Source organism: Anthonomus grandis, chromosome 23, assembly GCF_022605725.1.
Source record: "Anthonomus grandis grandis chromosome 23, icAntGran1.3, whole genome shotgun sequence".
In the NCBI taxonomy this organism is placed as follows: Eukaryota; Metazoa; Arthropoda; class Insecta; order Coleoptera; family Curculionidae; genus Anthonomus; species Anthonomus grandis.
Window position 1 is genome coordinate 1,245,134 of NC_065568.1, and position 23,675 is coordinate 1,268,808.

A 23,675-nucleotide genomic window follows, 5' to 3' on the forward strand; every position below is an offset into this window, starting at 1 on the left:
AACCCAACCAAGTCCCGGCCACCTGTCACGAGCAAAAAATTTGTATCCACCATGCGTCAAAGTATTGTTCCCACTAGCCATTTCATCAGAGTTTAGGTTGACACCTCCAATTACCTGCAAAAACGCAAAAAAATGGACTTTTTTCATAAAATCGCATTTTTCGGGTACTTGTACTAACGCTGGAACCCTGAAATTTTAGTATGTGTTGTAAAACAAAATTTCGGATCCTTTAGATGTTGTTTGATCTTTTCACCATGTACAGGGACGCTGCAAATGAATTAAACGCGAAAATTCGAATTGCTCAGAACCTATTAATGTTGGAAGATTGTAATTTTACATAAATAATGGGGTTATTAAAGTATTTAATGCCTGAGAATATAAATGGTCCAGGTGCCACTACGAAAAAGTTATTAAATAAAATGTGATTTTCGGGTCGGACCTTCATGGGTAAAGTTCATTATTGCTCGCCCTGTATGGTTCCCAAAAATTTCGGTTATATGCCATATAAAACGTAAAGGATGAAGTTATTTTTTGAAAAAAAAAAATTTCCCAAAATAAGTATCGTTTGGCGGAAAATCTCAAAAAACTGAAAATGCTAGAACTCGTAAAATAAATTTTTTACAAAAAAAAGCTCCAAGTATGTTAAATCTCTTATAAAATGAAGTCTTTTCGCCGAAACACTTTTTTTATAAAAATTTTTTTTTAGCCTCTGGAGAAGTTTGAATTTTTTTTTTAGTCACTTTTGTTCGCTTATAACAACTCACCCTGTATAGCGATCGGGCCCAAAAAGTATACAGACACGTAAGCCCCAAGAACCCTTATATCCTGAAAATTTCAACTCGATTGAACGCTTTAAAATTGAGATCTCGTGAGCAACTCGATTTTTACCAATTTTTTTACGAATTTTTGACTTTGAGACAGTACCGCTCCGTTTGGTGGTTCCGAAAAAAAAAATTGTTTACGGATCCATTATTCCCAATGTGTTGAGAGACCCTATGCCAAATTTCATCGTTTCGCTAGCCATACAGCCAAAGATATGAATTTTTATTTCCAAAAAAACACGATTTTTCGGGCCCGACGTGGCGTGCATAATATAGTCTGCGACTATATAACAAGTAGACGCTTCGCGTCTACTTTAGTCCGTGGGGACCAGTAGAAATTTTAAAATTTTTTGTCAGTACTACAAAAAAAAATCTCCAAAATTATCCAAGGAGTGCCCTAAACACGCAGTGGGGAAGAGACCTGCCGTATCCTCATAAGGCTCTGAGTTAAAACCTTAGCCTCGGCATGGTGCTCTACCCAACTTTTTCTTTTTTTAGTACTTGGAAAACATTAACATCTATAATAAATCCAAAAATCTCATCCATTATTCTCTAAGAGACCAACATACAAAATTGACGAAACACAAAGTCACGGTCTCACAACATGTAATTAAACGGGCTACACGTGTTTCGCTCTAGTTAGAGCATCATCAGGCCTTTAGAAGCCATCCACACACTTATGCTGTAACTGATGATGCTCTAACTAGAGCGAAACACGTGTAGCCCGTTTAATTACATGTTGTGAGACCGTGACTTTGTGTTTTTCTTTGTTTTTCGTCAATCTATAGTAAATACAGAGAGAAAAGGAAAGGTCTTATTATATATTATAATCAAAAATAAATTTCATTGAAATATTACTAACTTATTTCTGGGTATCATGCTTCAGAGAACCATGATGTGTTACAATACGCTCCGCTCTTTAATTTTAGTTTAGTAGAAAATATTCTCAAAACCTACATATATCAAAATTATGTCAGGGTTCTAAAATGAATCGGTAATAAAATCGTAAACCAGATCAACATTGGAAATAATTTAAAAAATTTGCTTTGGTCCGATTGAAAAAAGTACTATACTACCAAATAGTTACATCTATTCGGTGGCAATTAAGTTATAAAATTCTGTCTATTATTAATTTTAATATTATAAAGTGTATCGTTTAACTCTTAGCCATTATTTACAATTTAATTGTTAATTATGCCTAAAAAAACGAATTAACAACTTTGGTATTGTTTGGAAGGTAAACAGCTTAATTCCTTTATGTAAAGCCACCTTAACATGTTTTTGCATAATTCTGACTCACGTTGGTTGCTATCGGGCTTAAGCCATAAAAATCGAAGAAAAAAAGAAGAAGACGAAGAGACTTTCACTTGTCATTTCAATGTCACTTTCCGGCCCACAAGCATAAACGCCACCGGCAAAGGAAGTTCCCAAAATCCAAACAAATGTTGGAAGATATTTTTAAGTCTCCGCATCTTTCTTACTTTCCTATATGAAAATAAAATGTAAGTATCACAATTACACACATACAAGTTTTTTTTTTAATTCAGTTTCATAATTACCAATTTTTAGTGAATAATCCTGAAATTTATGAAAATACATACATTTTAAGGTTATGTCATAATGTTTTGATTGTTATATTTGATTTTGTTTTTGTTATTTTAGTGGACTACACCAACAAAGGTTATGTGTTTTGCACCAGATTGAAAGCATCATAGCGAAAAACGGACCTGTCATATCTTTAAATTTTCAAAAGAGCCCCTGGAAAAAGAAAAATGAATATCTTTGCCAAGGAATACTAAGGTATTTTTACTAAATCTTTCATTTTTTTTAATACCTAAATGAGGTAATCTATAAATTTTGTTCCTTGTAGGCAAATGGATAAAAAACCTTCAGTCCATGCATTGGTATGTAATTGTTGACAAAAATACAATGAATGGCCTCACTACTTTTCCACATGCAAAGAGGTTAACCAAGGAGAAATTAAAGAAATTGTCAAAAACCTAGGTAAGTCTATACTTCCAACTTATTTTTATTTATTTCAAAGCTTGATTTTTTTCAAGGTAAATACAGAATTGCTTAGTACAAACATATCTATACCCAGTACAAGTTCGTCCACTTCTTTGAAGCATGGTACTTCAAACAGAGACACTGTCAACAATTTTGTAGAAGGTGAGCCGGTGTCAAATTCCAGTAAGGGACATGATTTCAATTTTGCACCAACAGCAGAGCTAAAATTCATTTTGTCGCAAAAAACTGGAGGATGTGAAAGAAAAAAGTGCAGAAGTTAAAATTAAGTTTTTCATATGAGCACATAAAAAATAATCATGACAAAGTTCAGTTGTATACAGGTTTGACATGTAATAAATATTTTTGTAATCTTATTAAGTTAATTAGTTTTATATATTATTTAAATAATAATTGTATACTTCACATAGAATATGCAGAAATTATATGTACATATATAAATTTTTTTATTAAGATAAGGACAACATGTATTAAAGCATAACACATAATATAAACACACACGTAATATCTTCATTAAAAATTATGATTGTATGTTATGTAGCATTAGAGCCTAAAAACATTAAGGAGAATAAAGGTCGTTATTGGCAAATGACAATATTATTTTCTCTATTTCCTACATTTTTGGTGAAGGGAATAGGCTCTGCCCTAAAAAGCCAGGTTAAACCAAGAGCAAAAAAGTTTAGGTCTCATGAGTGTAAGTAAAGTAAACCTTTCTATTAAAAAGGCCATCCAAGATAAAAAAAAATATACTAAAAATATTAATGTTAATTCTTTAGCGACATCTAGGGTGGATATGCTGAATCAACTCATCAATTAATTCACTGTCGTACTGATGAAAGTTATGGCGTATTCACCAAAGTATGCAGATAATCGCTGAATTAAAATAATTTTATTTGCGTTTTCAAATTATGCTTAAAATTCAAAACTTCTTTTTTTACCTTAAAGGCCATGCAAAACTTAGTAGAAAAGTTTATTAAGTAAATTTTCCACGATTTATACGTGCCACAAGATAAAGGGAAAAGAGGGTCCCATTTATTAGGGTATTGGGATAAGACAACTAGGTTTTTATGTCGATTTTTTTTATTTTCCATTTTTATTTTGAAAAGCAATTGTAATAAAATATAAAAAGAATTAACAGGAAAAGAATCGGTAATAAAAGAAACTATTAACGAATTGAATCGAAGCTATAGAAGCCGAGATATTAGTAAAAATGTGGGAAAAACAAAAGAAAACTGGTTTTTTCCCACGGTACAATTTTTTTTTTTTTAAATGATTATTGACAAATTTTAAAGTAAGCCCTAAACTAACAATTTCCAGTAAAAAAACTCAATAAAAAAAAAATTTTTTTTTTGGTCGAAAATCGAAAGGGGTATACCCACGAAAAATTTCGAAAAAATGATTTTTATTTTTTTCTGAATTAACTTTGAGTCTGAGAACTTTTTGTTTCAAACAAAAGTTCTCGGGAATATTACGAGGTATCCGTATGTCAAAACGAATCGGTTCTAGCTATTATAGAATCGGAGAAACTTGAAAAAAACTGTAAAACATAAATATCGAATTATCAAGAGCCCTATGGAAAAATATCAATTTTTTATTTTTCTATCCTGCACTACTTCAGAGTACCTTTAAAAAAGGTTATTACCAATTTGACTCTAAAATGAACAGAAACCCTATTTCTTTGCAATTTTCGATTTTCGAACAAAATCCGGGGTCAAAATGACCATTTTTTCAAAATATGCTCTGAATTTAAAATTTCTTTTTTCTGGTTAAAGACCATTCAAAAACTAGTAAAAAAGCTTAATAGCAAAATTTTCCACGATTTAAAGGAGTGCCACAATATAAAGAGAAAGATTAGGTCCCATAAGAATTCATGTTTGGGGATAAGAAAACCGGGTTTTTTCGTGGATTTTTTTGATTTTTCAGTTTTATTTTTGAGAACCAATAGTAACTGGATATAAAAAGAATTGACAGGAGAAGAATAAGGAATAAAAGAAACCATAAACGAATTGAATCAAAGCTACAGAACCCGCGATACTATAGTAAAAATGTGGGAAAAACAAAAGAAAACTGGTTTTTTCCCACCGTACAATTTTTTTTCCTAAAACGATTATTGGCAAATTTTAAAGTAAGCCCTAAACTAACAATTTCCAGTAAAAAAGCCCAATAAAAAAATAATTTTTTTTTTGGTCGAAAATCGAAAGGGGTAAAAACCCACGAAAAATTTCGAAAAAATGGTTTTTATTTTTTTATAAATAAACTATAACTCTGATAACTTTTTGTATTAAATAAAAGTTCTTGGGTATATTAAGAGGTATTCGCCTGTCAAAACGAATTGGTTCTAGCTATTATAGAATCGGAGAAAATTGAAAAAAACTGTAAAACATAAATATCGAATTATCAAGAGCCCTATGGCAAAATTTTAATTTTTTATTTTCCTATCCTGTACTACTTTAGAGTACCTTTAAAAAAGATTATTACCGATTTGACTCTAAAATGAACGGAAAACCTATTTCTTTGCATCTTTCGATTTTCGAACAAAATCCGGGTCAAAATGACCATTTTTTCAAAATATGCTCCGAATTCAAAATTTCTTTTTTCTGGTTAAAGACCATTCAAAAACTAGTAAAAAAGCTTTATGACAAATTTTTCCACGATTCATACGAGTGTCACAATCTAAAGAGGAAGATCAGGTCCCATAAGAAGCAATGTATTAGGATAGGAAAAAGTGGTTTGTTTCTTGTTTTTTTTTTTAATTTTTATTTTAAAAGGCAATTATAATAAAATAAAAAAAATTTAAAGAAAAAAAAAACGAATAAAAAAATTTATCAACTTATTGAATTGAAGCTATGAAAGCCGTGATCTCAATAATATAGTAAAAAAAATATAAAAATACACCTTTTTTTGACACCGCATCAATGTCTTTTTTTTCTAAATTGATAAACTATTAATATAAATTTATTACCAATTTAGCAACCCCCACTAAAAGAACCCTAACTAAAATAAAACTATTATTACTATTATTTTTTTTCCAGATATTTATACCTTGTCCTAACCTTTATGCTGCTATTACTATTATTATAAATATTATCTTTCTTGTCAATGTCCTTAAACCTTAAAACACCCTTTATAATATGATTAATATAATTATAAGTAATATTTTCCTTATAAATGCCTTAAAACCTTAAAACCCCCCCGTATAATTCTATTTATATACTATTATTATCCTCATAAATGTTCCGTAATATCAATACCCTCTGTATATTTCAAATATATATTTCTTAATATTTATATTCATTTTATTTATCCTAGTAATTTATCAAGAAACCGCGTAAAATTGTCCCCATAATACTAATAATATTCATTAATAAAATAACTCATGACGTCACGAGACGAACACGACGCGTTTATAATTGTTGCCAGACATCCTCCATCCTTCTCTCAAACCGCTTTTCCTACTCTAACTCGTAGCGCAAACGGGCCGAATTTGCCGCCACAATACCCCGAAAACCCCGCGCTTACGTCATCTGACCATGTGCAACTCGATAGTGACGTCGTCCGTATGCCTTTACATTGGGTCAATTTGGTGCTGGACCGCCAACGTTATTGTACCATGAGCTGGCTCCCTGTGTCTCGAGGGTATGACTGGTTGATTGGAACGGCTTATTTTTGGGGGTTTTTCTTAAATAACAGCGCATTGCGGAAAAACGGTAACATTTGAAGAAAAACGGTTTTTAGTGGATTATAGCCAGATAGTGTCCGGTGATTTCAGAAAAAAAATGGTTTTCGTAGGTGTCATAGGTATGCCGGTATAAAGCGTCAAAGTTAAAAAAAGGTGTAGAGCAAAAACTACTCTACGTAGAAAGTTGTAGAGTACGTCGAAAAATAGGATTTAAAAAGTTCTTAAAACGCTAAAAGTTTGAAATTTTTAGGTGCCACCGTTAAAGAGTTATTAAGAAAAATAGAAAAAATCGGTCAAAAAAAGGCTCAAAAAGGGGTTCATATTTGTTAACACAGCTCACCCTGTATAATAGGTAGGGCCATGATTAATACCTCTATTTAATTCTAAAGGATTATGCTTTCAAACGGTGTTAATAAAAAAAATTAAAAAAATTTTTTAGAAGTAGAAAAAAATTTATTTCTCGAAAAATTCACTTTTTTTTTTTTCAAAAAAAAAAATTTTAAGTTTGAGCTCGTTTATCTCGGAAGGAGTTTCTTTTGGAAAAAAATAGTTTTAATAAAAAAGAAAGCTACATTTACGTAGAAAAGGGCTGTTTTATTCGCATTGTCGGGAACATTACCGTTTAGGCCCCATAGCCGTTTAAGTCCGCGAGGTACCGCGCAAAAAGTTCAAAATTCATTCACAGAAAAATCCGACTTCTAAAGGGTTTATCTTAAAAAGCGCCCTTTGGGAGCAGGTTTCCGTGGAGGTCTTTGATGTCAATGAGTTTCATAAAATTCGGCTCAGTCAATTTTCCCCCACCCGCCAAAGATCCTGTTTTCGCGAAAAAAGCAGTTTTTTGCCACGCCCGCCCCTTCGGGGCGGCGTGGCAAAAAAAAATTTACATCATCACGTAGCCTCAACCTTCCCACATAAAACGGTGAAAACCAGAAAAAAAAATTCGCCATAGGAGCAAAGTTATTAACGTTTATGTGACGCAGGGTCCGAAAATCCCTCAATTTAGCAGGATGCGTTCTTACAATACGCGAAGCGTATTGTAACAAGTAGACGCTTCGCGTCTACTTTAGTCCGTGGGGACCAGTAGAAATTTTAAAATTTTTTGTCAGTACTACAAAAAAAAAATCTCCAAAATTATCCAAGGAGTGCCCTAAACACGCAGTGGGGAAGAGACCTGCCGTATCCTCATAAGGCTCTGAGTTCAAACCTTAGCCTCGGCATGGTGCTCTACCCAACTTTTTCTTTTTTTAGTACTTGGAAAACATTAACGTCTATAATAAATCCAAAAATCTCATCCATTATTCTCTAAGAGACCAACATACAAAATTGACGAAACACAAAGTCACGGTCTCACAACATGTAATTAAACGGGCTACACGTGTTTCGCTCTAGTTAGAGCATCATCAGGCCTTTAGAAGCCATCCACACACTTATGCTGTAACTGATGATGCTCTAACTAGAGCGAAACACGTGTAGCCCGTTTAATTACATGTTGTGAGACCGTGACTTTGTGTTTTTCTTTGTTTTTCGTCAATCTATAGTAAATACAGAGAGAAAAGGAAAGGTCTTATTATATATTATAATCAAAAATAAATTTCATTGAAATATTACTAACTTATTTCTGGGTATCATGCTTCAGAGAACCATGATGTGTTACAATACGCTCCGCTCTTTAATTTTAGTTTAGTAGAAAATATTCTCAAAACCTACATATATCAAAATTATGTCAGGGTTCTAAAATGAATCGGTAATAAAATCGTAAACCAGATCAACATTGGAAATAATTTAAAAAATTTGCTTTGGTCCGATTGAAAAAAGTACTATACTACCAAATAGTTACATCTATTCTGTAGCAATAAAAGTTATAAAATTCTGTCTATTATTAATTTTAATATTATAAAGTGTATCGTTTAACTCTTAGCCATTATTTATAATTTAATTGTTAATTATGCCTAAAAAAACGAATTAACAACTTTGGTATTGTTTGGAAGGTAAACAGCTTAATTCCTTTATGTAAAGCCACCTTAACATGTTTTTGCATAATTCTGACTCACGTTGGTTGCTATCGGGCTTAAGCCATAAAAATCGAAGAAAAAAAGAAGAAGACGAAGAGACTTTCACTTGTCATTTCAATGTCACTTTCCGGCCCACAAGCATAAACGCCACCGGCAACGGAAGTTCCCAAAATCCAAACAAATGTTGGAAGATATTTTTAAGTCTCCGCATCTTTCTTACTTTCCTATATGAAAATAAAATGTAAGTATCACAATTACACACATACAAGTTTTTTTTTTTAATTCAGTTTCATAATTACCAATTTTTAGTGAATAATCCTGAAATTTATGAAAATACATACATTTTAAGGTTATGTCATAATGTTTTGATTGTTATATTTGATTTTGTTTTTGTTATTTTAGTGGACTACACCAACAAAGGTTATGTGTTTTGCACCAGATTGAAAGCATCATAGCGAAAAACGGACCTGTCATATCTTTAAATTTTCAAAAGAGCCCCTGGAAAAAGAAAAATGAATATCTTTGCCAAGGAATAGGTACTAAGGTATTTTTACTAAATCTTTCATTTTTTTTAATACCTAAATGAGGTAATTTATAAATTTTGTTCCTTGTAGGCAAATGGATAAAAAACCTTCAGTCCATGCATTGGTATGTAATTGTTGACAAAAATACAATGAATGGCCTCACTACTTTTCCACATGCAAAGAGGTTAACCAAGGAGAAATTAAAGAAATTGTCAAAAACCTAGGTAAGTATATACTTCCAACTTATTTTTATTTATTTCAAAGCTTGATTTTTTTCAAGGTAAATACAGAATTGCTTAGTACAAACATATCTATACCCAGTACAAGTTCGTCCACTTCTTTGAAGCATGGTACTTCAAACAGAAACACTGTCAACAATTTTGTAGAAGGTGAGCCGGTGTCAAATTCCAGTAAGGGTCATGATTTCAATTTTGCACCAACAGCAGAGCTAAAATTCATTTTGCCGCAAAAAACTGGAGGATGTGAAAGAAAAAAGTGCAGAAGTTAAAATTAAGTTTTTCATATGAGCACATAAAAAATAATCATGACAAAGTTCAGTTGTATACAGGTTTGACATGTAATAAATATTTTTGTAATCTTATTAAGTTAATTAGTTTTATATATTATTTAAATAATAATTGTATACTTCACATAGAATATGCAGAAATTATATGTACATATATAAATTTTTTTTATTAAGATAAGGACAACATGTATTAAAGCATAACACATAATATAAACACACACGTAATATCTTCATTAAAAATTATGATTGTATGTTATGTAGCATTAGAGCCTAAAAACATTAAGGAGAATAAAGGTCGTTATTGGCAAATGACAATATTATTTTCTCTATTTCCTACATTTTTGGTGAAGGGAATAGGCTCTGCCCTAAAAAGCCAGGTTAAACCAAGAGCAAAAAAGTTTAGGTCTCATGAGTGTAAGTAAAGTAAACCTTTCTATTAAAAAGGCCATCCAAGATAAAAAAAAATATACTAAAAATATTAATGTTAATTCTTTAGCGACATCTAGGGTGGATATGCTGAATCAACTCATCAATTAATTCACTGTCGTACTGATGAAAGTTATGGCGTATTCACCAAAGTATGCAGATAATCGCTGATTTCAAAATAATTTTATTTGCGTTTTCAAATTATGCTTAAAATTCAAAACTTCTTTTTTTACCTTAAAGGCCATGCAAAACTTAGTAGAAAAGTTTATTAAGTAAATTTTCCACGATTTATACGTGCCACAAGATAAAGGGAAAAGAGGGTCCCATTTATTAGGGTATTGGGATAAGACAACTAGGTTTTTATGTCGATTTTTTTTATTTTCCATTTTTATTTTGAAAAGCAATTGTAATAAAATCTAAAAAGAATTAACAGGAAAAGAATCGGTAATAAAAGAAACTATTAACGAATTGAATCGAAGCTATAGAAGCCGAGATATTAGTAAAAATGTGGGAAAAACAAAAGAAAACTGGTTTTTTCCCACGGTACAATTTTTTTTTTTTTTAAATGATTATTGACAAATTTTAAAGTAAGCCCTAAACTAACAATTTCCAGTAAAAAAACTCAATAAAAAAATAATTTTTTTTTTGGTCGAAAATCGAAAGGGGTATACCCACGAAAAATTTCGAAAAAATGATTTTTATTTTTTTCTGAATTAACTGTGAGTCTGAGAACTTTTTGTTTCAAACAAAAGTTCTCGGGAATATAACGAGGTATCCGTATGTCAAAACGAATCGGTTCTAGCTATTATAGAATCGGAGAAAATTGCAAAAAACTGTAAAACATAAATATCGAATTATCAAGAGCCCTATGGAAAAATATCAATTTTTTATTTTTCTATCCTGCACTACTTCAGAGTACCTTTAAAAAAGGTTATTACCAATTTGACTTTAAAATGAACAGAAACCCTATTTCTTTGCAATTTTCGATTTTCGAACAAAATCCGGGGTCAAAATGACCATTTTTTCAAAATATGCTCTGAATTTAAAATTTCTTTTTTCTGGTTGAAGACCATTCAAAAACTAGTAAAAAAGCTTAATAGCAAAATTTTCCACGATTTAAAGGAGTGCCACAATATAAAGAGAAAGATTAGGTCCCATAAGAATTCATGTTTGGGGATAAGAAAACCGGGTTTTTTCGTGGATTTTTTTGATTTTTCAGTTTTATTTTTGAGAGCCAATAGTAATAAAGTATTAAAAGAATTGACAGGAGAAGAATAAGAAATAAAAGAAACCATAAACGAATTGAATCGAAGCTATAGAAGCCGAGATATAAGTAAAAATGTGGGAAAAACAAAAGAAAACTTCCTTTTTCCCACCGTACAATTTTTTTTTCCTAAAATGATTAATGGCAAATTTTAAAGTAAACCGTAAACTAACAATTTCCAGTAAAAAAACTCAATAAAAAAAAAATTTTTTTTTTGGTCGAAAATCGAAAGGGGTATGATTTTTATTTTTTTCTGAATTAACTGTGAGTCTGAGAACTTTTTGTTTCAAACAAAAGTTCTCGGGAATATTACGAGATATCCGTATGTCAAAACGAATCGGTTCTAGCTATCATAGAATCGGAGAAAATTGAAAAAAACTGTAAAACATAAATATCGAATTATCAAGAGCCCTATGGCAAAATTTTAATTTTTTATTTTCCTATCCTGTACTACTTTAGAGTACCTTTAAAAAAGATTATTACCGATTTGACTCTAAAATGAACGGAAAACCTATTTCTTTGCATTTTTCGATTTTCGAACAAAATCCGGGTCAAAATGAGCATTTTTTCAAAATATGCTCTAAATTCAAAATTTCTTTTTTCTGCTTAAAGACGACTTAAAAAGTAGTAAAAAAGCTTTATGACAAATTTTTCCACGATTCATACGAGTGCCACAATATAAATAGAAAGATTAGGTCCCATAAGAATTGATGTTTGGGGATAAGAAAACCGGCTTTTTCCGTGGATTTTTGCCATTTTTCAGTTTTATTTTTGAAAGCCAATACTAATTAAATATGAAAGGAGTAGACAGATGAAGAAAAAGGAGTAAAAAAAACCATCAGTGAATTGAATCGAAGCTATAGAAACCGAGATATTAATAAAAAGGTAGAAAAAACAAAAGAAAACTCGTTTTTTCCCATGATACCATTTTTTTTTCCTAAAATAATTATTGGCAAATTTTAAAATAAGCCCTAAACTAATAATTTCCAGTAAAAAAACTCAATAAAAAAATAATTTTTTTTTTGGTCAAAAATCGAAAGGGGTATACCCACGAAAAATTTCGAAAAAATGATTTTTATTTTTTTCTAAATTAACTGTAACTCTGACAACTTTTTGTTTCAAATAAAAGTTCACAGGAATTTTATGAGGTATCCGCATGTCAAAATAAATCGGTTCTAGCTATTATATAATCGGAGAAAATTGAAAAAAACTGTAAAACATAAATATCGAAATATCAAGAGCCCTATGAAAAAATGTCAATTTTTTATTTTTCTATCCTACACTACTTCAGAGTACCTTTAAAAAATTTTATTACCAATTTGACTCTAAAATGAACAGAAACCCTATTTCTTTGCAATTTTCGATTTTCGAACCAAATCCGGGGTCAAAATGACAATTTTTTCAAAATATGCTCCGAATTCAAAAATTCTTTTTTCTAGTTAATGTCCATTCAAAAACTAGTGAAAAAGCTTTATGACAAAATTTTCCACGATTTATACGAGTGTCACAATATAAAGAGAAACATTAGGTCCCATAAGAATTCATGTTTGGGGATAAGAAAACCGGGTTTTTTCGTGGATTTTTTTGATTTTTCAGTTTTATTTTTGAAAGCCAATAGTAATAAAATATCAAAAGAATTGACAGGAGAAGAATAAGAAATAAAAGAAACCATAAACGAATTGAATCGAAGCTATAGAAGCCGAGATATAAGTAAAAATGTGGGAAAAATAAAAGAAAACTTCCTTTTTCCCACCGTACAATTTTTTTTTCCTAAAATGATTATTGGCAAATTTTCAAGTAGGCCCTAAACTAATAATTTCCAGTAAAAAAACTCAATAAAAAAAAAAAATTTTTTTGTTCGAAAATCGAAAGGGGTATACCCACGAAAATTTTCGAAAAAATTATTTTTATTTTTTTCTGAATTAACTGTGAGTCTGAGAACTTTTTGTTTCAAACAAAAGTTCTCGGGAATATTACGAGGTATCCGCATGTCAAAACGAATCGGTTCTAGCTATCATAGAATCGGAGAAAATTGAAAAAAACTGTAAAACATAAATATCGAATTATCAAGAGCCCTATGGAAAAATATCAATTTTTTATTTTTCTATCCTGCACTACTTCAGAGTACCTTTAAAAAAGGTTATTACCAATTTGACTCTAAAATGAACAGAAACCCTATTTCTTTGCAATTTTCGATTTTCGAACAAAATCCGGGGTCAAAATGACAATTTTTTCAAAATATGCTCCGAATTCAAAATTTCTTTCTTCTGCTTAAAGACCATTCAATAACTAGTAAAAAAGCTTTATGACAAATTTTTCCACGATTCATACGAGTGTCACAATCTAAAGAGAAAGATCAGGTCCCATAAGAAGCAATGTATTAGGATAAGAAAAAGTGGTTTGTTTCTTGTTTTTTTTTTTTAATGTTTATTTTAAAAGGCAATTATAATAAAATAAAAAAAAATTAAAGAAAAGAAAACGAATAAAAAATTTATCAACTTATTGAATTGAAGCTATAAAAGCCGTGATATCAGTAATATAGTAAAATAATACAAAAAATACACCTTTTTTTGACACCGCATCAATGTCTTTTTTTTCTAAATTGATAAACTATTTATATAAATTTATTACCAATTTAGCAACCCCCACTAAAAGAACCCTAACTAAAATAAAACTATTATTACTATTATTTTTTTTCCAGATATTTATACCTTGTCTTAACCTTTATGCTGCTATTACTATTATTATAAATATTATCTTTCTTGTAAATGTCCTTAAATCTTAAAACACCCTTTATAATACGATTACTATAATTATAAATAATATTTTCCTTATGAAAGCACTAAAACCCTAAAATATGCTGACGATTAATATTACTTTTATTATATATAATATTCTCCTTATTAATGCACTTAAACTTTAAAACACCCTGTAGATTAATATTACTATAATTATAAATATTATTTTCCTTATAAATGCCTTAAAACCTTAAAACCCCCGGTATATTCCGATTACTATTAAGACAAATAATATTTTCCTTATTTATGCCCTCTACCTTAAAACCCCCGGTATAATTCTATTTCCATACTATTATTATCCTCATAAATGTTCCGTAATATCAATACCCTCTGTATATTTCAAATATATATTTATTAATATTTATATTCATTTTATTTATCCCAGTAATTTATCAAGAAACCGCGTAAAATTGTCCCCATAATACTAATAATATTCATTAATAAAATAACTCATGACGTCACGAGACGAACACGACGCGTTTATAATTGTTGCCAGACATCCTCCATCCTTCTCTCAAACCGCTTTTCCTACTCTAACTCGTAGCGCAAACGGGCCGAATTTGCCGCCACAATACCCCGAAAACCCCGCGCTTACGTCATCTGGCCATGTGCGACTCGATAGTGACGTCGTCCGTATGCCTTTACATTGGGTCAATTTGGTGCTGGACCGCCAACGTTATTGTACCATGAGCTGGCTCCCTGTGTCTCGAGGGTATGACTGGTTGATTGGAACGGCTTATTTTTGGGGGTTTTTCTTAAATAACAGCTCGTTGCGGAAAAACGGTAACATTTGAAGAAAAACGGTTTTTAGTGGATTATAGCCAGATAGTGTCCGGTGATTTCAGAAAAAAAATGGTTTCCGTAGGTGTCATAGGTATGCCGGTATAAAGCGTCAAAGTTAAAAAAAGGTGTAGAGCAAAAACTGCTCTACGTAGAAGACTGTAGACTATGTCGAAAAATAGGATTTAAAAAGTTCTTAAAATGCTGAAAGTTTGAAATTTGTAGGTGCCGCCAATAAAGAGTTATTAAGAAAAGTAGAAAAAAACGGTCAAAAAAAGGCTCAAAAAGGGGTTTATATTTGTTAACACAGCTCACCCCGTATAATACGTAGCACCATGAATAATACCTCTATTTAATCCTAAAGGATTAAGCTTTCAAACGGTGAAAACAAAAAAAATTAAAAAAATTTTTTAGAAGTAGAAAAAAATTTATTTCTCGAAAAATTCACTTTTTTTTTTTTCGAAAAAAAAAAATTTAAGTTTGAGCTCGTTTATCTCGGAAGGAGTTTCTTTTGGAAAAAAATAGTTAAGATAAAAAAGAAAGCTACATTTACGTAGAAAAGGGCTGTTTTATTCGCATTATCGGAAACATTACCGTTTAGGCCCCACGGCCGTTTAAGTCCGCGAGGTACCGCGCAAAAAGTTCAAAATTCATTCACAGAAAAATCCGACTTCTAAAGGGTTTATCTTAAAAAGCGCCCTTTAGGAGCTGCTTTATATAAAGGCCTTTAACGTCAATGAGTTTCAGAAAAATCGGCCCGGTCAGTTTTCCACAACGACTTAATCAAATTTTTTTCGTCAAAAAACCGTTTTTTGCCACGCCCACCCCTTCGGGGTGGGCGTGGCGAAAAATTTTTTTCACCGTTATATACTCTCATCCTTCCTACATATAACGGTAAAAACCCGAAAGAAAAATTCGCCATAGAAAAAAAGTTATTAGCGTTTTTGTGTCGAAAGTCGGAACCTCCGCCAATTTTTGTCGGTGCGTTCTTACAATACGCGAAGCGTATTGTAACAAGTAGACGCTTCGCGTCTACTTTAATCCGTGGGGACCAGTAGAAATTTTGAAAATTTTTGTCAGTACTACAAAAAAAAATCTCCACAATTATCCAAGGAGTGCCCTAAACACGCAGTGGGGAAGAGATCTGCTGTATCCTCATAAGGCTCTGAGTTCAACCTTAGTCTCGGCATGGTGCTCTACCCAACTTTTTCTTTTTTTAGTACTTCGAAAAAATTAACATCTATAGTAAATCCAAAAATCTCATCCATTATTCTCTAAGAGACCAATATACAAAATTGACGAAACACAAAGTCACGGCCTCACAACATGTAATTAAATGGGCTACACGTGTTTCGCTCTAGTTAGAGCATCATCAGGCCTTTAGAAGCCATCCACACACTTATGCTGTAACTGATGATGCTCTAACTAGAGCGAAACACGTGTACCCCGTTTAATTACATGTTGTGAGACCGTGACTTTGGGTTTTTCTTTGTTTTTCATCAATCTATAGTAAATACAGAGAGAAAAGGGAAGGTCTTATTATATATTATAATCAGAATTAAATATCATTGAAATATTACTTACTTATTTCTGGGTATCATGCTTCAGAGAACCATGATGTGTTACAATACGCTTCGTTCTCAAGAACTCTTAGTATTCATATTACTTACAATTCTCAATTGTACAAATTAATCAAACATATAAGTTAAGTAGTAAAAGACAATTATTCAAAAGCAGCTATACAAATGAAGTAATCGATGATTTTATAGTGGAAGGAAAACACGTATTTTTATACCGCGTTAATGTTTGTTTTTATATATTTTAAATACTAATGAACTGGGTTTACATTCATATTATTCTTAACAACCCCTACTGAAAACAACTTCATATATTAAAATTACCACTAGTATAAGTGTTATTTTTTTTACAAATAATTTCAAAACACCCTGTATATCACGATGATTATTATTGTACATATTATTTTTTTTACATATGCTCTTAAAACTTATTTGTTTTTAGGAAAGTTCATTTTACAATACCATTTGGTTCAATAGCAAAAAAGTTACAATAGCCTCTGTATTATTATATTGATGATATAAATCAAACCTTTTAACCACTAACCTTTAGTATTCAAAATTTCAGTAAATCATTCATATACAACAATCTGCATTTTAATATTACTATTAGATAATATTAATAATTATTTATCGAAGAAAAAAAAAATTGACAACGTCGGCACCCTTTGGCATGAATTATCCTAATTGCTTTAAGGTGAATTTACACATGTATGCGTTTAGTGGCGCCAACGGTCGCGTCAGTTCTATTTGCATGCCAGTAATAAAGGTTCATACTACTGCTAAAACAGAAATATTTGTCATGACAGTTTCATTTTCATGTAGTACGTAATATGTCAGTCGAACTTCGCGAAGCCTGCAAAACAGTCGCTAAATTTTCAGGAGAAAAAAAATCTCTACCAAACGAAAAGACCGTGTGTAAATTGAAGCAAGTATTGGCTGTCGACTTATATCCTGCAAACTACAAAAATTATCTTCGAATGAAAAAACAACATTTTGTAATTTTTCTAGATTGTGTGAAGTCACGTATTATGAAAATGGACACTCACCTGAGAAACGCGTTAACACCATAATTGAAATTGGAAGTCATATTAAAATATCTTACAACAGGAGATTCTTTCACTTCATTGCAATATACATTACAAGTAGATCCGACTCTTCTTGCTGCAGACTGGAACGAAAATTTCTGTCGTGAGTATTTTTGTTATTATACGAAAGGTTTGAATTTCGGCATAGTGTTATATTCATGACTGGCAGAGGCGGAAGGTGGTTGTAGTTGCTGAGCATTACATCAAATGCTCCCAAATCCAACCCAACCCAACCGTATAAGATAAGAGTGTATGTACGCTATCGATTTCAAAGCGACTGTTTCCAGTAGCTTATTCAACGAACAAACCACCGACCTCCCAAAACAATCAAACTCATTGTCCTCTTTTGTATTAGGCTTTACATGTAATTTTTGAACAATTTCCTGTAGCCCTTGTAAAGTCTACTTAGTGCCACTTGGCAATTTAGTAGGTTTAAAGTTAATATTTGAAGCACTGGATTTTTGGCTGCAAACGGAAGACCATCTGATGGACGAGTATTTTCAAAAAGCAGTTTCTTCCACTTCCAAAATGGAACAATAGTAGAAGGTTTATGGAGAGAAGAAGTACAAAGTGGCTCACTCAGAGATTTAAGATCAACTGCAGATAGTCAGTCGTAACCATTCGAGAAATGCTGCGCAGCTCAGAAATAAATAATCTGATTGGTTTATGGGTGATGGGTCTGTCCCTTGGTAAATGGAAATGATAAATAATTAATAATTTAATATTTTGGCTCCTGTTAAAACCGTGAAAATAAAAAGATCCTGGTTAACCGACAATATAGTATTAATGATAAAGTTAAAAAAAATGCATACAGTAGCTGCAAAAAATCTGAAAATGCCTCTCATTGCGATTATTATAAACAGTTGCGCAATTTAACGAATATAGGGTTAACAATTAACAACGAAGAGAAGAAACTAATGGAAATTAATACCTTTTTTTTGTAATTTTCTTTTTTATATATTAACATTTTTATAAAAACAATAAAAAAACTGTTTTGTTTCCGAATTATTTGCTTTTAAAACAATCACTGTAAATGAAGTAAAGGAACACTTATTGGCCATTGAGTCTCTTGCAGTGGTACCAGATTTAATTAATATCCAGATGATAAAAATGTGGTCTCCGAAAGTTTTGCCTTTTATTTGTCATATAATTAATTCATGCATTCTTGAAAATATCTTTCCCACTGCTTGAACAATTGCCAAAGTAAAACCGTTACAAAAAAAAGGAAAGTTGCAGTTGCAGTTGATTATAATGATTTACGCCCAGTCAGTATATTATCATGTTTATCAAAAATTTTAAAGAGGGTAATGAATAAATAAATTAGACAACATATAAACAAATTTAATCTTCTGCCAGAACATCAGTCAGGTTTCAGGACTGGGTATAGCTGCGCAGCATCTTTAGTAAATATAACCGATGATTTATGTAGGGAAACTGATAAAGCCAATACCACCGAACTAATCCTTTTAGACTACTTAAAGGCGTTTGACACTATTAATTATGAGATACTGCTGTCCATTTGACATTTTGTTGGATTTTCAGAGGAAGCAATAGCTTTTACAGAAAGTTTTTTAAATGAGAGGAGCCAATATGTTAAAACGTCTGTGGGGCAGTCGGAGCAAGGTGCAATTAAAAACGGGGTACCACAAGACTCAATTTTGGGACCGCTTTGGTTTTCTATTTATACGTGTAATATTGCTTTATGCATTGATCATGAAAAAGTTCATCAATATGCCGATGATAAGCAAATGTTATACTTTTTTAAACCAAAAGAATGGGAACTTGCTGAAAAATGTATCGAAGAGGACCTAAAAAATCTTGTTAAATATTCAGAAAAACACAATTTGCAAATTAACCCAAATAAATCTGTGTTATTATTTTTTAGAAAGAACAAAAATCATGTAAAAAATCAGATGCAAATAATTATGCAGAGGAATCAGTTAACCAGTTCAAACTGAGCACGTAATTTAGGTCTTCTGATGGATACTGATCTTCGTTTTGGAGAGCATGTTAATTTGAATATTAAGAAAGCGTATGGTTCCCTAAGGTTGCTCTACTCACATCGGCACTTGCTCCTCGTGCAGCAGAAAATGCAACTCACATGCAATTATTATCACCAAAACACTGCTTTACCTTTTAAATAAAATTAGATATAGGACAGATGTGCCAGATGAACATAAATGTAAGGTTTAGAAATTTAATAACTCCACCAGAACATACCACCGCAATATTTAAAAGGAGTTTTTCTTATAACGTCTTTTGCTTATACAATAGACTCTCGCCTCATCTTAAAAGCCTTACTGTTAACCGGTTTAAAAAACATCTAAAGATGCAGCTTTTTTTTTGTTGTTTGTTTTAATTTTGTTCTTATTATTTGTATCTTTGAACCAGTAAAATAAAAAATGTAATTAATTACTTAAAAGGCACTACTTTTCAACTATTACAATTTGTTAGTGTATACTATTGATATACATGTAATTATGTTCTATTGTTGTCGTTTTTTTGTGGTTGGTTTTTTTAAATGTCTCTAGTTTTGAATTATTTATTCTTCCTTACACATCTTACATGGATGTATTAATACCTATTTCAAGTATTCATAGGATGTAGAATATATTCAGGTACTGAACCCGAACTTTTATAAATTGTCTTCCAGTTTCTTTCTTTTTATGTTATTCTAATTTAACTAAGTTTATTATTTATTATTGTAACTCTTAATATTAAATTAATGCAAATAAATTTTATTATTATTATAATCAATAAAATGTAATAAATAAAATAATTTGAACTCGCAAAGTTTCCGATTTCGTTCTGATTCGTTTCTCGACAATCTTAACTTTTATAAGAAATACTATCTATATACATCCTATAAGCACGTAAGAAGTATACAAACTTTCTTGGACAAATCGATGTACACACGTGCAAATTTAATTTACTGGCGCACGAATTTTTACTGGTGCAATTAAAACTCACATGTGAATTCACCATTATGTACAGGCACTAACATGTTATTTCGCCGGTCAGGTCAGGTGATCAATATCGATAAATAACATTATCAATAACGTGATCAATAACAATCTCCTCATTGGTTGGTTTGATTTTGGAGATGAAGTGGATGTGGAAACAGTTTCTGTTCAGTTCGGTTGAAATGGCGGAACAAAGCGCAGTAAGTATTAATTTTTGATTTTATTTGCGAAAAACGCATTTTGAAATTTTTTGCTTAAATCTTCAAAACTAGCGAAGTTCTTTGCTGTTAAAAGCATTTTGGGACACCTGGTGTATATTAAGCAAGAATGTTTTAATGTCCGCTTAGTTCTGATTTTAAGTAAAAGCGGATACAAATGCAGATATTTTTGTGTTACCACAACAATAATGAGTAATAGTTTAGGATCAATGAGAAGAACTGTTCAAATTATTTATTTTTTGATGCTTATCTTCGTTGCTACCTATTAGAGTTAAAGCAGCGCGGTTTTTACGCTACTTTTTCATAAAATATAATTAATAGTGACAGAGATGATGGCAGGAAAATTTGACACTCTGTACAATATTTTGACTAGGCTGGCATTATTATTTTAATTTTTATTAAATTTGTCACATTTTTTTTATAGATTGTCAATGAGCCTGAGGGTATTGCAGTTGATGGTGAGTAATTCAAATTAAATCAGTGTTTTTTGTTATTTTAAAAATTTAAGCAATATCGCATAATAGGTTTAACATTTTTTGATATCTTTTCTTTCTTGGTTATTATAGACCCTCCATCGGGGACCGCCACCCCTGAAGCGACCGCCGCCCCTTCGGCGACCGTCGCCACCACTACCGCCGCCACCACTGCCGCCCCTTCAGTGGCCACCCCTGATAGTAAGTAATTTAATCCGATTTTTTTAATTGTGATTTTATCAATATAAGCAAAATTGTCATTTGGTTTACCCATTTTACCCAGAAAAAGAAAGTGGTAACAGGTCAACTAATATTTATATAATTTTTTAATCTTTATAGAAATTATTTTTAACAATTTTTTGTTTCATATTTTATAGATATTGAAGATAACCATGTCTATTTAGGCTGAAATTTAATTTTATAGTCAGACATAATGATAACTTTTAAGGAAGAAATGCTAGAGCCATAACTTTTAAAAAAGTTTCGCATATAGATTAATATGATATGACAGTCATAATAAATTCATTTTGTCATATTCTTGAATTTGCCAGAAATTACTCTAGCTTTTGAATGTTACATGACATATATATGTTTTTTCAGAAGAACATTCTTCATATTTTAAAAGTCAATAATTAATTTTTTTTTTGTATACAACAGGGTTTAAATAGTAGATAGAGTATACCAATATCCTTTAAAAAAAGTCCTTTTCAAATGTCATTATAACATATAGGTCAAATGTATTTAACATTGTATAGAATTTTTTATGACAAAATTAGTATAATAATTATGTTAACTTACACAATATACTTGTTATGATTACAAGCTTAAATATGTATAAGTATGATATGTCTTGTGATTGTGAAGAAAACAACATTACAAACTCTTTCAGGTCTTGATAACCAAATTATTACAAACTTTAAGGGGTAATTTAAAGGTTTGCCTATGTACAGGTAATGGATATAATACTTTTCAGTTATGGCGATATCTATGTTTCAATAATTTTTCTTGTTTCAAGACATGTATTTTTTTATGATAATTTTTTAAAAAAAAAGTACGTTTAAAACCCTTCAAAATTACAACCATATATCATTCATCAAGTTCTTAACAATAATCTAAGCAATATAAATTACATCTAGAATAATGTAACTGACAGTTTATAGAGATTCCACAAGACCATTTTTTCCAAAACCCTATACTTTGGAAAATCCAGACATACACAACATTTATGGCATATTTATATTAGTTCGAAACCACAAATGTAACAATAAAAAAAAATTTATTCTGTAAAAATTGAAAAACAGAGAATTCATATTTTATAAACATGTTTAACTTTTTAAATTGTCAACTTGTCTAAATAAGAGACTTTATAATCGAACTATAATGATAATTTTCAAGAAAGATGTTTTATGAATTTCTAATTTGAAAAAGTAAAACTTGCAATTATGACTATGATTTGATTAACTTATTTTATTGGTTTTATCATTTCTTTAATTTTTTTTCCAAAATTACATCAATTTTTGAATTTTAAATGGGATTTTTAATTTTTTTGAAATGATATCTTAAGTTATGAAAAAGAAGTGTGCCGGATAATTAATTACCTTAATATAATAACTAAAAAGGATAATGCTTACATTTGGTACTTTTTTTTTTTCAGTACTTAGAATGTTGGAAGCCCTGCAAGGGCAGGTCAACGCCTTAGTGGTAAGCAGCCCTTTTTATTTTAATTCTTATTTTAATATTTAATTTCTTTTTAAATATCACATTTTTAATTGAACGTCACTAGTTTTGTTATAAATAATTAAAAAAAAAATTCTTTCAGAACCGGCCGACAGCAAGCAATGGTAAGTTTTATATATTTTAAACTAAAACGGTTTTAATTTATAGAGTGAAATAAAATAATGAAAAGATCTTATATATTTTTCACTATATCCTGTTATCTGAGTTTTGAAAACATAAAGTGTCCAATTTTAATTAAAGTATATTGATTATAGTGGCCAAATACCATATGGATTGTAATTTAAATTACTTAATTTTACATAAACTTAAATTACAAAATTATAATATAAAATAGCAAAGTGTTAAGTTTTAATAATTAATAGTCTAATATGTGATTTCTGAAGCGCCTTCTTTAATAATATTTACAATTAAAAAAAAAACTAAGTTGAGCTTATCACTCACTATTTGTTATATGATCGTAGAATTCTTGGACACCCTGTATAAATTATTAAAATAGAAATGAAAATTTAATGAAATATTTTCTATTTTTAGACAGGAGACCTGCAGGGCACCTCATTGCCAGGGGGGCGGATCATGGCCGCGGTGGTCGCCGTGGACGAGGTGGACACCGCGGCCGTGGACGAGGTGGACACCGCGGCCGTGGACGAGGTGGCGGGTCCAATAATTTTTTTTATTTTTAATAAATAATTAAAAAGATTGATACAAGTTTTATTTATAAAATTCACCTCTATTTGTTGCATATAAATTACATAAACTAATGTTAACAT

At 30.8% G+C, this 23,675-nt stretch overlaps 1 protein-coding gene and 2 long non-coding RNA genes across 4 annotated transcripts; all 3 read left to right on the forward strand.

Moving 5' to 3' along the window:
* Nucleotides 1-1,241: 1,241 nt before the first annotated feature.
* On the forward strand, nt 1,242-3,435 carry LOC126749268 (uncharacterized). Of its 2 annotated transcripts, XR_007664944.1 has the most exons (4): nt 1,242-2,323; nt 2,484-2,621; nt 2,692-2,825; nt 2,882-3,435. It is a non-coding gene; the product is annotated as an uncharacterized LOC126749268 (long non-coding RNA). The 2 variants fall into 2 exon arrangements; XR_007664943.1 differs by having other exon boundaries at nt 1,257-2,621.
* Nucleotides 3,436-7,165: 3,730 nt separating this feature from the next.
* LOC126749269 (uncharacterized) lies at nt 7,166-9,896 on the forward strand. The gene is made up of 2 exons (XR_007664945.1): nt 7,166-9,285; nt 9,342-9,896. It is a non-coding gene; the product is annotated as an uncharacterized LOC126749269 (long non-coding RNA).
* Nucleotides 9,897-20,493: 10,597 nt separating this feature from the next.
* On the forward strand, nt 20,494-23,605 carry LOC126749278 (30S ribosomal protein S5-like). The gene is made up of 6 exons (XM_050458975.1): nt 20,494-20,680; nt 21,123-21,156; nt 21,265-21,372; nt 22,826-22,872; nt 22,991-23,012; nt 23,440-23,605. Exons 1-6 carry the CDS (start codon nt 20,621-20,623, stop codon nt 23,586-23,588), a joined length of 420 nt encoding a protein of 139 aa, XP_050314932.1. The 5' UTR covers nt 20,494-20,620; the 3' UTR covers nt 23,589-23,605.
* The last annotated feature ends 70 nt before the right edge of the window (nt 23,606-23,675 follow it).